We start from the raw sequence: 14844 nt of genomic DNA, 5'->3' as shown, positions 1-14844 counted from the left end.
TTGCATAAAGAAACTTGAATTAATATTACAAGTGGTCATTTTTGTGACAAGCAAAATGTCTATTTTGAAAATGGAAAATAGACTTAAACAAACTTGAATTTTAAAATTAAAAAATTATACTTAGTATCAGGAAAAGTAGGTATTAAAATATTCAAACTTGTTCTCTTATGTATAGAGATCAAACATAAAAACAACAAGCAAGATAATAATTTTAAGCAAAAGTTAAAATGATGCAATAAAAGATATAAAACACATCTATCCATCAACACAGGTTGATATATTACAGATACACACGGCATGATTAGTGATTTGATTCTGAAAAGTATGAAGAACTTCTAGCATAAGCTACTTATTTATTTATTACTTGATATGAACATGTATATTTACTGATTATTTACTGATCTTCAGAACACTCACCTCTAAATAATCTTCGGAGCAGTTTCTATGAGAAGTCACACTTAAATCCAGAAATGTGTAGTTCACAGTGTTGCCTGTTGTTGCTTGGATGGTCCAGTTACAACGCAGATTCTTGTCATAGCGCTTTGGGTAGTTTATGCTCTCCAAGATGCCATAGGTTTTATTCACTATTACTACATTGTCACATGCTACAGAAAAAAAATAACAGCCATGAGTGTTAAAAAGAACTTCCACAAATGTCCTCATATCTTTGAGATTTGTAAAAGATTCCTATTTAAGAAGATATCAAGGATTTCCTACTTTTTACTCTAGATGAACAAATGCATTTGTATGCATGGGATGCCATTTTTATGCTGAATGAGCCTCCATTTAGAATAATGTAAAATAATATTTAGTTTAATTGAAGCATCAAAATGTCATAGAAATGGGACAGTTATATTATAAAAGACATCCAGCTACTATATAATGTTGGACAAACAACATGGCTCTACTCTGATCTCTCTGCTGTATTAGAAACATGTAGTGAGCAGTCTATGCTTCTGTTTTCTAGCTTGAACATTTGGAATAAATGAACAATCTGATCTTTGAACTCAACAGTTAGGCATACATGGCCTTTGTGGATGGTTCATGAGTAACAGCTAGAACACACAGATGTGTGCACGAGTCTCAACAATAGAACACACAGATTCTGCACAAGTCTCAACAATAGAACACACAGCTGTGTGCATGAGTCTCAACAATAGAACACACAGATTCTGCACAAGGCTCAACAAAAGAATACACAGCTGTGTGCACGAGTCTCAACAATAGAATACTCAGCTGTCTGCACAAGTCTTAACAATAGAACACACAGCTGTCTGCATGAGTCTCAACAAAGGCTTTGTTAATCTTCAAGTCACTCATCACAAAATTCTTAATGGAAGAGGGAGCAAAAGATAGAAAAGAAGAAATAAAAATTCCTTAATTATAAACAATTTTTGAAATATCGCGAGTAACATTTTCTTAAGATGGCTTTTCATCAATGCCACAGAAGTGGCTGTAGCTATGGCTAATCCTGGGATAAGCACCAAATCCAACCAACTGGAATGACCAGAACAAAGTAAATTCATCACCACTCCTCTCATTGTCTATACTTTAACAACTATTACTATTTATTTATTTATGACATGAAATAAAAGAAAATGAGAACATAAACATTGTTTGGAGAGAGCTGCCTCTGCCTTGTGGTCCCTAGACCATTTTCTCCTCAGCCCTGAAAGTGGTGGCACCACTCAGAGATTTGGAAAGGGAGCACTGGGCCTTTCACTTCTTCCTTTGCTGTAGCAGGCACAGGAGCCAGCTGGAGTCTCCTGAAAATCTTTAGGCTACATTTTTTTGTTGTTTTTTTTTTCGAGACAGAGTTTCTCTGTAGCTTTGGAGCCTGTTCTGGAACTAGCTCTTGTAGACCAGGCTGGCCTTGAACTCACAAAGATCCACCTGCCCCAGCCTCCCGAGTGCTGGGATTAAAGGCGTGTGCCACCACTACCTGGCTTTTAGGCTACATTTTTGTTAATGGAGGGTTTCTCAATAATATTTTTTGATTTAGGTATGTGTGGGAGAGTAAGCCCATAGGCAGCGGGAATCACAACAGCCCGTATTCCAAACCCACAGAGGTGGCTTTCATGTCTCACAACTCACTCTGCCCGCAAACTCTCCAATTTCAAATGACAAGTGGTTTTATTTAGGTGTGTGTGTGTGTGTGTGTGTGTGTGTGTGTGTGTGTGTGTGCAGGATCTCATATTGTATTGTGCAGGCTAGCACTGAACTAGCTACACAGGATGACTTTGAACTTCTGATCCTCCTGCCTCCACTTCTCAAATACCGGGATCCTACACACATGCCACCACACTGTGTTTTATGGTGTGTTGGAGATGGAATTTAGAACTTCATGCTAAGCAAGCACTTTGCCCACTGATCCACATCCTCAGCACCTGCTTCTATCTGTAAGGACTGATAGCCTGTGTATAGAAACTATTAGAAGGAGAAAAATAGAAAGAGTGGCTTTAGTAGCCCAATAATAACCAAGAGAAATAGAGGCAAAGCAATAGCAAAATGAAAGGAGTTGCTGCATGTTCAATCAAACAGATAGACACCTCATGGAGGATTAGGAAGCTGTTCTCATATAAAATGATGATTAATTTCAGAAGAACAAAGCCAGGGGAAGGAAGTAGAAAAGAAAGGGAATGGGAAGATATGGACTACAATGAAGAACGCATCTTCCCCATGCATGCTTCTCTGTTTAACAGAATTAAGGCAGAGGACAGAACCTAGGCTGAGAGGCTGCTTTGGTCACCTGACCAACGTTATATTAAAGGCCGGTGACATGGAGCATGAGTGAAAACTCGGAGGTCTTAGAGCATTACGTGACCTGCAACTGAACTACAGCCATCTCTGCACAGTGAAATCTATGCCGAGTGTCTTGGTTTACCAGATGCTTCAGGGATATGAGATTGGGTTTAATACGTATTTTCCTTCCAATGTCTCCGCAGTTTTTACACACGAACTCAAGTCTACTTTCCAAGGCTCAAACCACTGGTAAATGTTATCTGGGTTGTTTTTCCGAGTCTGGGGTCTGCTGGGGGGTTCTCTGCTGTTGGCATTTGTACTTACTCTGCCAGTATTTTACTTTAAAGCCACGTCCTTGCTGACCGTCGTCAGTCCTGAGTTTCACCAATACGCTGTCTCTACTGGAACGGATGGGAGCTGGTGTCGTGTCTCCGCAGAGTTTATTTATCATACGGGAGCTGGTGCGGGGGCCATCGTACACCTTTAGTAAGACATTGTGCACATCAGAAAGTCAAGGCTCTTGATGTAAAGGACTTTGCAGTGAAGAAGTGAAGACACAATATAGGCGAGTCTTAACCAAAGAATAGTCCTAAATTATATCCACGTGTCTCTAAACTTGCGCAGTAAACGACAGCGTATGACAGCAAGGAAGCGAACTGAGACCGAAATCTGAACACGCAGAAATGAAAGCTCAGTGCAAACCTTGAGACCATGACTGACATGCGCTGTTGGTTTTTGATTACAAAATGTGTAATTTGTGAAACTTCAGCCCATTTTTTTTTTTTACAGGATTCTAGAGGAGCATGGTAAAGAGCAGGAAGTAGTAAGGACACAGCTACGTGAGTTTACTCTCCTCTAATTCACCTCAGTGGTTCAGGGAATTGCAAGTTTCCAATGCAGCCACAAAGTCATGCAGGTTATGATTAGCATAAAGCCCATAACTACTCAGGATAGTTTTTTTTTTTTTTTTTTTTTTTTACCAAATCTTTACAGCTCATAGGAAAATACTTCAAATAATTAATGTATCAAGTCGTTCAGCATGGACTCCGTGTAGAAGATTGTCATTTTTACCACATTTCTTTCAGAGTTTACTTTGTTTGATTCTTTTATGTGAACGCTCCTCTTACATCCTGCTGCTTTTTGAATCTTAAGAACATTTTAAGTGCATCTTTGCACTGAGTATGAGAGGAGCAACAAGGGGCCCAGAGACTCATTGTACATACAGCCAAGTAATCCAGAGAGCAGTCGGGGTGAGGCTCTACGTGGAAGTCTTGGAATTCCAGCTGGAAAGGACTGCCGTGGCTGGCTTCCAGTTGCCAGTAGCACTCAGAGTTGTGGTAGTAGGGCATCGGGTAGTTGGGGGATGTGAACAACCCCGTGGGGCTGGTGAGATTGCCTCCACAGCCTACAGAGGGGAAACAGTGAGTGAGACGTGGCCTTTTCTTCATGTGAGATTAACCTGGGCTACATCATCCTGCCGCTATTCTGATCTTTGTATTCTGGCTTCTCCAGTACTGGGGATGGAGCCCACACATGCTAAGCAAGGGCTCTACCACCAAATCTCACATCTCAAGCTTTTAGGTTTTAGAGATAAGAACTCATTATGTAAACCAGGCTGGCCTCAAACTTGGGATTCTCCTGCTTCTGCCTCCCTGGGGGTGGATGATAGGAATTCACCATCACATGCAACTGTGTTCCTCTTTATAATGTCACAGAACTGGAGTCTTCTAAAGCTCGGCTTTCCAAAATGGACTTTCATTTTTCTAGTCAAGATGAGCAACTTAGTGAAATTTCCTGGGAACTAGAACTTTCCTCTTCCTTCAAAATATACAATGCTGTTACTCCAAAAACATTTGTGACATTAAATTTATTGTAAAGAATGATAAAAAGTTAATTAGGAAAACTGGCAGGTGGTGACAGCAAGACAAGGAAGAAACCAATCAATTTTGTTTGTCTAGTGAAAAGTGGGGTCTTTACTATGTACCTGTTGATGATGTGTCCCAGTGAGCTACGAAGCCCCTTGCTGTTATCACTCTGTCAGTATTAAACTTTAGCCACAGCTTGTTGCTCTGAGAGATGATTTTAGGGGGCAAAACCGAGCCACAGTAACTTCCAAGGAGTGGTGAGGTTTCGAAGCCTCCATCTCTGTGACAGGAACAGAAATAAAAATGGATTAAGTTACAGTTTGACTGTAACATTCAATAAACACACAACAAATTCAAAGTATGGGGATGCAGATGAGTGGCTGATTTCCTCTGCTGGCATCACTTAAATACGACTTTAAAAAACACGATTTCAAGTTCTCAGGCCTTAGTTCTTCACTGACTAGGAGCTGAATGACTTAATGAAGCATATCTATAATTTATGGCTTTGATGGCATCTTTATACCAGCTGCAGAGAGGCTGTATTTGAGATTCACCTTCTCAAAGCTTCTGGCAAATAGATCAGCGAATACAGAATATGAAACCAGTTATCTACAGTATAAGCCAATACTTTTCATTTTTAGAAATATTACTTACATCTTACTGATTTTGAAATCTTCAAGATTTCAAATCTTCAAGATATAATATATTTGTAATATTTGTGACAATTGTAGAAATAATTACTTTCTTAAGAAGTTTGGGGGATTTTAAATCTATAGATATTTTTTAAAGGATGATTTATTGACTGTTAATGCCAAGTGCTTAGTTCTTATAAATTAAAAAAAAACTAAGCTGAGCGTAAAAGTTCACAGTTATAATCATAGCATTCAGTAGGCTGAGTCAGGAAAATTTCTGTGAGTTTGGGGGCAGCCTGGACTATCTAGTGAATTCTGAACCACCTCAGGCTATATACTGACACTCTTAAACCCCTTCCCCTCAAATGAAATTATGTTAGTTTAGCATGATATGGTTCCGTTATAATTTATTAATTTATTATCTGACTTTATAGAAAAGAATAAATTTTGTTATAAAGTGTTAAAAGATCTAACACTTTGGAAATGACAGGTAAATATTTTACATAGTTGTTTGCCAAAATAATCTGTCTAATATTACTTGATATAATGATAGAAGATAGATAGATATATAAGTAGATAGATAGATACTAATATACAATTGCCAGTAATATTTTTTAAAAATTACACTTGTTTGAAGTGCAAACAGTAAAAGAAAATGTCAAGCACTGAAATCCCTAATTCTAGACTTTTGTTATTTAAAAACAAGATAAGGTTGCTATTATACAAATGGTTTTAGTGATATAATAAGATTAAACGGACAGCAAAGACCCACAACCTTAGACTGATCTTACATAAAGAGTGAAGGTACTTAACTATGGATGTAGATGCTGATGATCAACTTGACAGGACCTAGAATCAACTGGGATAGGAATCTCAATGAGGCTACTGGGTTGGCCTATGGCCATGGCTGTGGGGACGATGTCTTAATTAAATTAAAAATGTGGGAAGAATCAGCCCACTCTAGGCAACAACATTCCATCATTCCTGAACTATATGAGATAGAGAAACAGAGCTGAGCGCAAGAAATCAATCAAGCGAGCAAAAAGCGTGCATGCATTTATTTCTTTTTGTTCTTGACTGTGTGGTATGATGTGACTGAGTTCCTGGCACCTTGCTCACCTACTGTAACAGACTAAAACCTGAAATTGTGTGCTACAAGAAAACCTTCCTGACCTATGGTTTTTTTTTTTTTTTTTGGTCAAGGTATTTCTTTGCAGCAATGGAAATGAAACTAGATGTCAGCAATAGGTGCATCATATTTGAGAATAGTAGCCCATCGGTTTCCTTTGTCTAAACAAAAGCTGAAACTTATTGCAAAATCTTCCTAATATAAGAATTTGAAATAACTATCAGGGGGCCGAGAAGATGGCTCAGCAGTGAAGATTACTTACTACTCTCACAGAGGACCAAAGTTCAAATCCCAGTATTTTTAACACGTAGCTCACAAGCACCTGCAGCTCCAGAGGGTCCAACATCCTTCGCAGGCACTGCACTTACATGCACATAACCATACACACATGCATACGTATAAACACAATTTAAGTCAATAAAGTAAAATCTTGAATAACCACCAAATCTTAACAATTTCTCCTTCTCTTGAATATCATGTTTAAAATGGCAAATTTTATGTGTTATAATAAAGGACATGTAAGATGATTTTACAAAACTTTCCATGTTTCCTTTCATCTTTTCTGAGAAGATTGATGAAAATAAAGTTTATAATGAAAGAGAAGCCCATACCTGATCTCCACAAAATCGAAACAGTTTTGATCTGATTTATCCTCCAAGGCAAAGCTTATAAACTCCAGTTCAATCTGTTCATTGAATCCCACTGTGATCCTGTACACGCAATTCCAGTTATTGGGGTAATTATTAGGGTAATTCGGGGAGGTGAGTTCTCCATAATTATCTGTATACTCTTGAAAGCACACTGTAAAAAGAAAGAAAGAGAAAAATGGGAAACAGTACACATCTGCATATGTCCTGTAATGTGCAATGTGTTAATTTGTGCCCCTGCACTTGAGTTTCAACAGTATTTTGTAAAGATCAAAGATTGCTTTCATTTTGAAATAATGACTTTAAAATTTCAGATGCAACCAAATCCTAAATCTCGACAGTGTGGCACACATATATTTTCTGAGAGAGTAAAGTTTTGGTCCTAGAAGTGTTACAATTTCTCTAATTTATGTAAATTACCATAAACATTAAAATTAGGGTAAACTATGCAGATATTAGGGGGTTTAGAAATATTTCCATTCTGTACTTCTCTTCATAACTTCCCCTTATAAATATATGTATTCATGAGAAATGACTGGGTAGGAGTCTTAGGCATGGAGGAGGCAGCACGTAGGTGCTGATGATCAACTTGACAGGACCTAGAATCAACTGGGATAGGAATCTTAATGAGGCTACTGGGTTGGCCTGTGGCCATGGGTGTGGGGATGATGGTCATGCACACCTGCAGTTGAAGAGACCTTCCATTAAATCCTGTCTCAAGTACAGGCAGGCTACGGAAACAGGCAAGCCACGAATCTCCTGATATCAATCCCCTCATATCTATGATGGAGATGGTTAATAATTTGGGGGGTTGCTTTAAGAGAAAGAAATGATGCAGCTAAAGTATCTACCTTGCCATAAATATGTGACAATAATTATCATTATATTTCAAAATAGAATGGGCCTAAGGAAAGTGTAATTCGAAGCGTATGTTTAACTATTACCCTGAAATGACTAGCAGCCTACCCGGAATGCTGCATCCTAGTTAAACAGCAACTGTTCTAGTCTCTTTGAGCTTTGCCTGTTCAGTTTCTTCAGACTGTTAGATAAACAGTCCATCCTTATGGACTTACAATCTGAGATGTTTTACAAAGGAAGTTCAGTTTAACTGTGCTATTCACCTAGCTTCAAATTTCATCCAGTGATGACCTAAATCGAGGCCCTTAGAGTAGATAGACTCCCCGAATGAAGGCTGTAGGAGAGAATTAGCTATTATATTTCATTGCAAGTGAAACAAATGCTAAAGTTGTATAGTTTTATTTCCTCAATTGGTATCATATATTCACCCAGGATTGGGGGAATGTCATTGGTATTGGGAACACCAAGACACACATACAATGTTATAGGCTCTACTATCTATGCGTGTCCCATGAAGTTACAAATATTTATCCCATATTTGAATTTACTCCAAAAATCAAGGCTTTGGTCTGTTGAGAAGGCTCACAGTGATAGTTCACTCAAAAAGGAAGGCAAGAAATGAGGAAATGGATGAAGATAAAAGGGAGGAAGAAAAGATGGTGAGGATGAGAGAGAGAACAACACAAGGAATGGAAAGAGGCTCATCCTAAATGCTTCGTACCCAGTTGTAAATATTACTAAATAAAATTCATCAGACTAATGGAATTTATGACAGTGTCCCTTAAGTGACCTGACTGACAAGCCCATGAGACTACACACAGCTTACAGTGTTAGCCAGTTATTCAAATAGATAAAGAAAATCATCTCTCCAATTAGAAAACAAATTCACCCAAAGAAACTAAAAAAGGGAAAACAACCGGGGCTTGAGGACCATCTGCTGTTAGGATGGCTGTAGTAAATCTGTCTAGGTGGGCATCCCCCATCCCCAGCTGCATGTGTGTCTTTCCCTCTGTACCACTTGCATTCTGGGTCTGAGGAATCCCAATGCAATAGAAGACAGAAGGCTACCACTCTATAGTCAAAGACAAGACTAATGCCATGCCCCACCTACCAGAACTTTTGACCAAGCTCTCAAGAGAAATGAATTAAACAAATAACACAATAAGAGAAGTACATAGGTGAGAACTGAAATCAAGTGAAATGAAATAGAAGTAGAGAAAGAGGAAGAATCACTCTAGAGTCTCCAGTTAGAAAAAGAGCAGACTCACAAAAACAGTGCAAATAAATTTGACGAATTTGTTGACAGCCACAAACTGCCATCGCTGACTCAAAAGAAAAAAAAAAGAGTTTCTGTGGCCTTGATCTATCAAATAAATTCAATCTGTCATTAAAAATCCTTCACGAAAAAGTAGTATATAATGTATAGCCCCTGGTGATAGTAAAGCAAGTTAAGAAAATATTTACACTATTCAGGCATAGTTAGGAATTAAGAAGAGGTGATTCTCGAGTTCATTTTGTAAGACCAAACATTATTATTATGTTCAGACAAGACCATCTTGCCACAAAAACACTACAGATAAACATTTCTTATAAATACAGATAAAATATCTATCATAAAATAAGAAAAAGAAGTTTCAAAGAATATGAAGATTATATTATAATAAGTGTTGCTCATACTGGTAGTATCAGACTATTTGATGTGGGAAAAGCAATCAACATAATCCACCATACTAAATTAGATTTTTAAAAATCTTCTGATTAAATCATCTGGAGAAATCAGCATCCATTTTTGATAAAGATTCTTATAAAACAGAAATAAAAGAGGAATCTATGAAAATCTCAAAGTCATCATAATGCTCTTAAGAAGTAGAAGATTAGATGTTTTCTGGCCAAGATAAAGACTGAGAGTATGCACAGCCTCACCCTTCCGGCCTAAGCAGTGCACAGTCCTACTTGCTACAATAAGCACGAAGGACAAAGGAATGGGCAGTGTAAAACAAAACATTAGATCACAGTTGTGACAATCTATGTAGATTATGGATCCAAGGAAATTGTATTGACATTAATAGCTGCATTTTAAAAGTTTACGTAGTAAAAGATAACTCTCTGAACATCAGTTTTAGGATATATGTTATGGCCTAACTGGAATATACAAAACAGTATACAACAGCAGAAAGCACATGAGGGGCTTAGTGAAAATGTAAAACCAACACTAGGAGCCTTAAAATAGCGCTCATAGAACTAGAGAAAGTATGAATGAACAGCACGTTAAAAATATGTTCATGGAGTGAAGACAGTTTGATATGTTTTGCAATCCCAAATTGATCTATGAATTCAATAGGATTTCAGTCAATTTTTTAAAAATTGATAAAAAACAAAAGGTTGTTTCTAAAACATGTACAGCAATGCAAAGGATCTAAGTTCACCAAAAGAAAAGTTTTGAAAAACATATGTCTTTGTGGAAATCTCCACGCTACATCTTTATAGAGCAGAAGTCTATAATATTATGTAATGGAATGTCCTTTTACTATAAGGCCCAATATAGATATCAGGGGAGAGAATAGGGATTCCAGACACACCCACATAATACACATGGACAACTGATGCCAACAATGACTTAAAGGGAATTCTGTGTGTGGGTTGGGGTGGGGGAGAGTGTAGCGTTGAGGGAGCTGGATTAAGTATATTTCCTTGCACCACTGAGCATCATTTTCCTAAATGAATAGATGTGGAAACTTAACTTAGACTATACTGGGAAATTAAGATGAATTGCAGATCTCAAAGCTCAAGGAAGTCCTCATAATTTTGATGAGCAAAATTTCTGAGATAGGAAACAAAAGGCCCATGAGTCAGAAAAGAAAACAGGCTTTTGCAAGCAAAAGAACAGGCTATGTGCACTCCCTGCGAGATGATAGTTTCAGTACAGCATCTGCTTTTTCTTTGCTCTCACAGATCACCTATCTATGGATATAATAAAGGTCATGAATAGAAGCAGAGTAGCTATGACAGAACAGTGTGGACATCAGCAATCACATCTTCATCTGGCAAAGCCATGGGCCTTTACATAAGAAATATTATTTGTATATCTCTGCGTGTATACATGCTCATGTGCATGTGTGTGTGGGGGGGGGCGGTCAAAGGTCAATTCTAGTATTCCTTCATCATTTCTCCACCTTGATTTTTGACATAGTGTCTGGCACTGAACCCAAAGCTCACTGATTCTGCTAGGATGACTGTCCAGCAGACACCAGAAATCCCTGTCTCCTCCTTTGCAGCATTGGGATCATAGGTGCATGGGATCACATCCGTGCCTGGCTTTTCTCACGAAGGTATAGGCAGGCACTCTAACACTGAGCTGTCCTTCCAGCCCACCATAAAGCAGATTTTACACCGAATGTCTCATCTTAATTTTCTGTGAAACAACACAGGCATCCCCTCTAGTTAAAGAGCCGTGGAAGATTAAGTTTTAAACATTTTTTTAGCTTGGGCACAAATTCTCTGTGGTCTTCTTGCTCCCATTTCTTAACTTCATGCATTATCCTTCTGGGCTCCTTTCAAAATACTCACTGGGGTGTGAGGGAATGAGGAGAGAATGGAATCCAGGTGGATTCACCCTCTTACACTTATTTATTTTTGTTCATAATATTGTGCTTTGGACCAGGCTTAGGTATTTGTCTGGATACCTGTGAAGCTCTTCTCTTTGCAGAAAGGAAGAAACCTTCACCACAGTCTCCCGTAGCCCGGCAGTGAATGGCAACAGAGACAGACTGCACACTGAAACCTGGTTGCTTAGTTTGGCTCGAAAACAACTGAGCTATTTCGTCTTGGATGACAGATTCAGCATTCTAGACTGATATCTCCCTTGTGCAAAGATAAACTGAGGTAGACTTGTTTTGTACTTTCTTGAAACAGCATAAAAATAAAATTCAATCATGCCTACAAGATTTTTAGACAGATTTTGTGAGGTGATGCCTAACTTTATATGGTAACTGATACTTTCCAATCTTTTGCTTTGTTTTTATTCAATTCCACTTTTTCGTTTTTTTGTTTGTTTCAAGACAGTGTTTTTCTTGTAACAGCCCTAGCTGTCCTGAAGCTGGCTCTTGTAGGCCAGCGTTGCCTTGAACTCACAGAGATCCACCTGCCTCTGCCTCCCCGGTGCTGGGATTAAAGGCTGGTGCCACCACTGCCTGGCTTCAACTCTACATTTTTAATGAATGAATTAGTAATTAATTTGAAAAATAATGCAATAATTATTAGATATTATTTATTCTTAAAATTTAAGTTCATTTCTTATTTATACTTACAAAGTTTTTTCTTATTAGTTCTATATTTAATCAGTGGATAGGTAATAGCTGTTAATGGGATATGATTATAACTTAAATGGTAAAGTATTCAGGTATTTTCTACTTCATGTTAGTAAATGCTGGAAATTATAATCTGTGGCAAGGGGTTCTTATGAGTTTCTACCCAGCACTGTTATTTTTGTTATGTCTTTTATTTTTTATCTCCCCAGGTACATTTGAATGAGAGCTGCTGCTAATGCTTAGGGAGGGAGTCAGAGCATGAACAAGAAGTGGATCTCCTTCCTCCCAAACACATATTTAAGGGCTGACATCATAGCCTTATTGCAGGAACTACAGATGGAAATCTAACTGGATTCAAACCGGGAAATTTTGACTCCAGCAAATGAAGGCAGGACAGATTTAGGGGAAATGGCCATGGGCTGTGCTAAGAAACTAGGTATCAGTAGTCCAGACCATCACGATCACTCTAAAATAATGTCTGCCAGAAGAATAAAATAGGTTACAGGCCAGTGATTGGGTGTCCTCTGGTGTTTTATCTGACATGATTTCAGGCTACAGAAAACACGCAGAAAAAGATGCTGCCTGAAAGGAGAGTTCTCACCTCTGTTCTTCTAGCCAGTAGCTCATTTCATCCAGGCTCCTGAGAGCATTAGTCAACTGCCTGACCATCACCCACTTAACTTCCATTCCAGTCTCGTGAGTGAGCTGTGCCCTCAGACATACCACAGGGCCAGCCTCAGCAACACATGCAATCCAGTCACCCATATGACTTTCTGGGTCCCGTCATCTGACTGCTATTTCAAATGATGTGACTGTGTTAACCAGTCCTATGAGTTCATCCAGCAAAAGGCAGACACGCAGTGAACAGTCAAGAGGCAGAGAGGATGTACTTCTCCCTTGTCTGGGACTTCAGCTCTGTCTGGACCAAGGGGGTGGGGAGCTGGAGTAATGACTAGCACACAGGGAAGCAGGGCGGAGGGTCTTTGCAGTTGGTCCTAGAGTGTCTCCTTTTCCAGCACTTTGCTTTTCTCCCCTCTCATTTCTTCCTTTTTCTTTGTTCTTCCGTGTTAGAGGGTTTGGGAGAGACTGAACCCAGCCATGTAATCTGAATATATGCTGTAACTGAGCATACTCCAAACTCTGTCCTCTACATCACTTTTCCTTCCTGTCAAGCTTACCTGTCACTTTGTCCAGTTCTACTTGCATCTTATCTTTCTAAGCAATTTCATTAAGTTTTAAATTATCATCCCCCTCCCCGGGTTATGTTAACGGCTCTTGGCTGTCTCTTCCCTTCATATTGCCTTTGAAGCTTGTGTAGTGTTAACATGATCATTTCAGTCATCACAGAACTGTGTTTCGCTTTGTATACTATTACGAAGATCCCCATGATATTTTCAGGAGGCACTTCCTGAATTACATGTTATTTAAGATACAACTAGCTTATTCATGCAGCAAATTAAAGTTATGTTCATAGAGGAAAACATTTCAAAAATCATCAGATATAATCTTTTAATTACACAGATGAGAAAATTGTACCCCACAAAGTTCAACTGACTTACTCCAAATCTAATATTCAGTGTGGTGTAGGGCTAAGCATATGAGAGAGACAGACTACAGAGGTATGGAAAATTGTGCACACACTGTAATTTCCTGAGAAATCCACTTTGGCCTTTGGCTGTTAACCATCTAAATAAGACCTAGAGAGAATGTCAATTACACAAGATAACACATTATACTTTAAATCCTTGGGCTTTAGAGCTCATGTGCTTGGGCTAGGTAATGGGCTCTCTGCTAGGGGGAGTTCCGCCAGCAATGAACATATACAAGTCTCTGGCACTCTGAATTTCTAAAGTCCTGTTTCCAGAACACATAAGTTGAACTACTTTTGCCTGAATCAAAGTACAGTGACCAAACTCCCTGGAGGAGAAGGAAGTGAAAAACTGGCCAGGGAGGACTTTCTCTTTGTCTTTATTTATTAAAGGATTAAGGGCTACAGAAAAGAGCCCCTCAAAGATGGCACAAGACTGTCAGAAAAAGTACGTCCAGGCCCAGAAGAGTCCCCTGAACCATGGAATGCTTGGCGAGTAGATGTACCACGTGCCTGCTGTGGATGTGCACTGGATGCCAATTTCCCCCATCGAGCATTTTTCTAAGTACGTTATAAAAAAGAAGGACCAGAACCCCTAAAAGAGCACATAGCTCAGGTAGCAGCATTACCCTATTTTTAATAAGGTTGTGTTATCTTTATGCTTTACACCTTATTCCAGAGACTAGACATTTGATCTATTTTACAATGGAGAAACTATTACCTGATGATGCATCCACTGATTTATAGGCTATTGAAAATCCTTGGTGGGCAACAGCAGAGTCGGACACAAACGTCAGCTTTATTGAATGGGAACTGCTAGTAAGAGAAGGGGGGATGGACTTTCCACAATATCTGTTTTAAACGAAGAAGGAAGAGATAAACAGATTTTTAAACAGTTAGTATATTTGAACCAATATGCTAAAATTTTGTACATTTAAAGATGAGAATGGGTTGTTATCTATTTCCTATCAACCTTGAAACCAAATGTATTTCAGTGATAGCATAAATTCTTTTGCTCATGATTCCCTAAGAGTTGTGTGTCCAGCTGAGTGCCTTGACATAAATGGGAAGTTAAG

General features: G+C 38.7%; 1 protein-coding gene across 1 annotated transcript in view; it reads right to left on the bottom strand.

Moving 5' to 3' along the window:
* Positions 1–14844, bottom strand: part of Cubn (cubilin) — a 203715-nt gene that overhangs the window by 143180 nt on the left and 45691 nt on the right. Inside the window, 6 exon segments of the mRNA XM_038333897.1 lie at positions 418–605; positions 3067–3223; positions 3966–4147; positions 4727–4887; positions 6980–7169; positions 14490–14620. Of these exon segments, the coding sequence (XP_038189825.1) occupies positions 418–605; positions 3067–3223; positions 3966–4147; positions 4727–4887; positions 6980–7169; positions 14490–14620 (1009 nt within the window).

Source organism: Arvicola amphibius, chromosome 6 (genome assembly GCF_903992535.2).
Source record: "Arvicola amphibius chromosome 6, mArvAmp1.2, whole genome shotgun sequence".
Classification (NCBI taxonomy): Eukaryota; Metazoa; Chordata; class Mammalia; order Rodentia; family Cricetidae; genus Arvicola; species Arvicola amphibius.
This window is presented reverse-complemented; position numbering and strand designations above follow the sequence as displayed.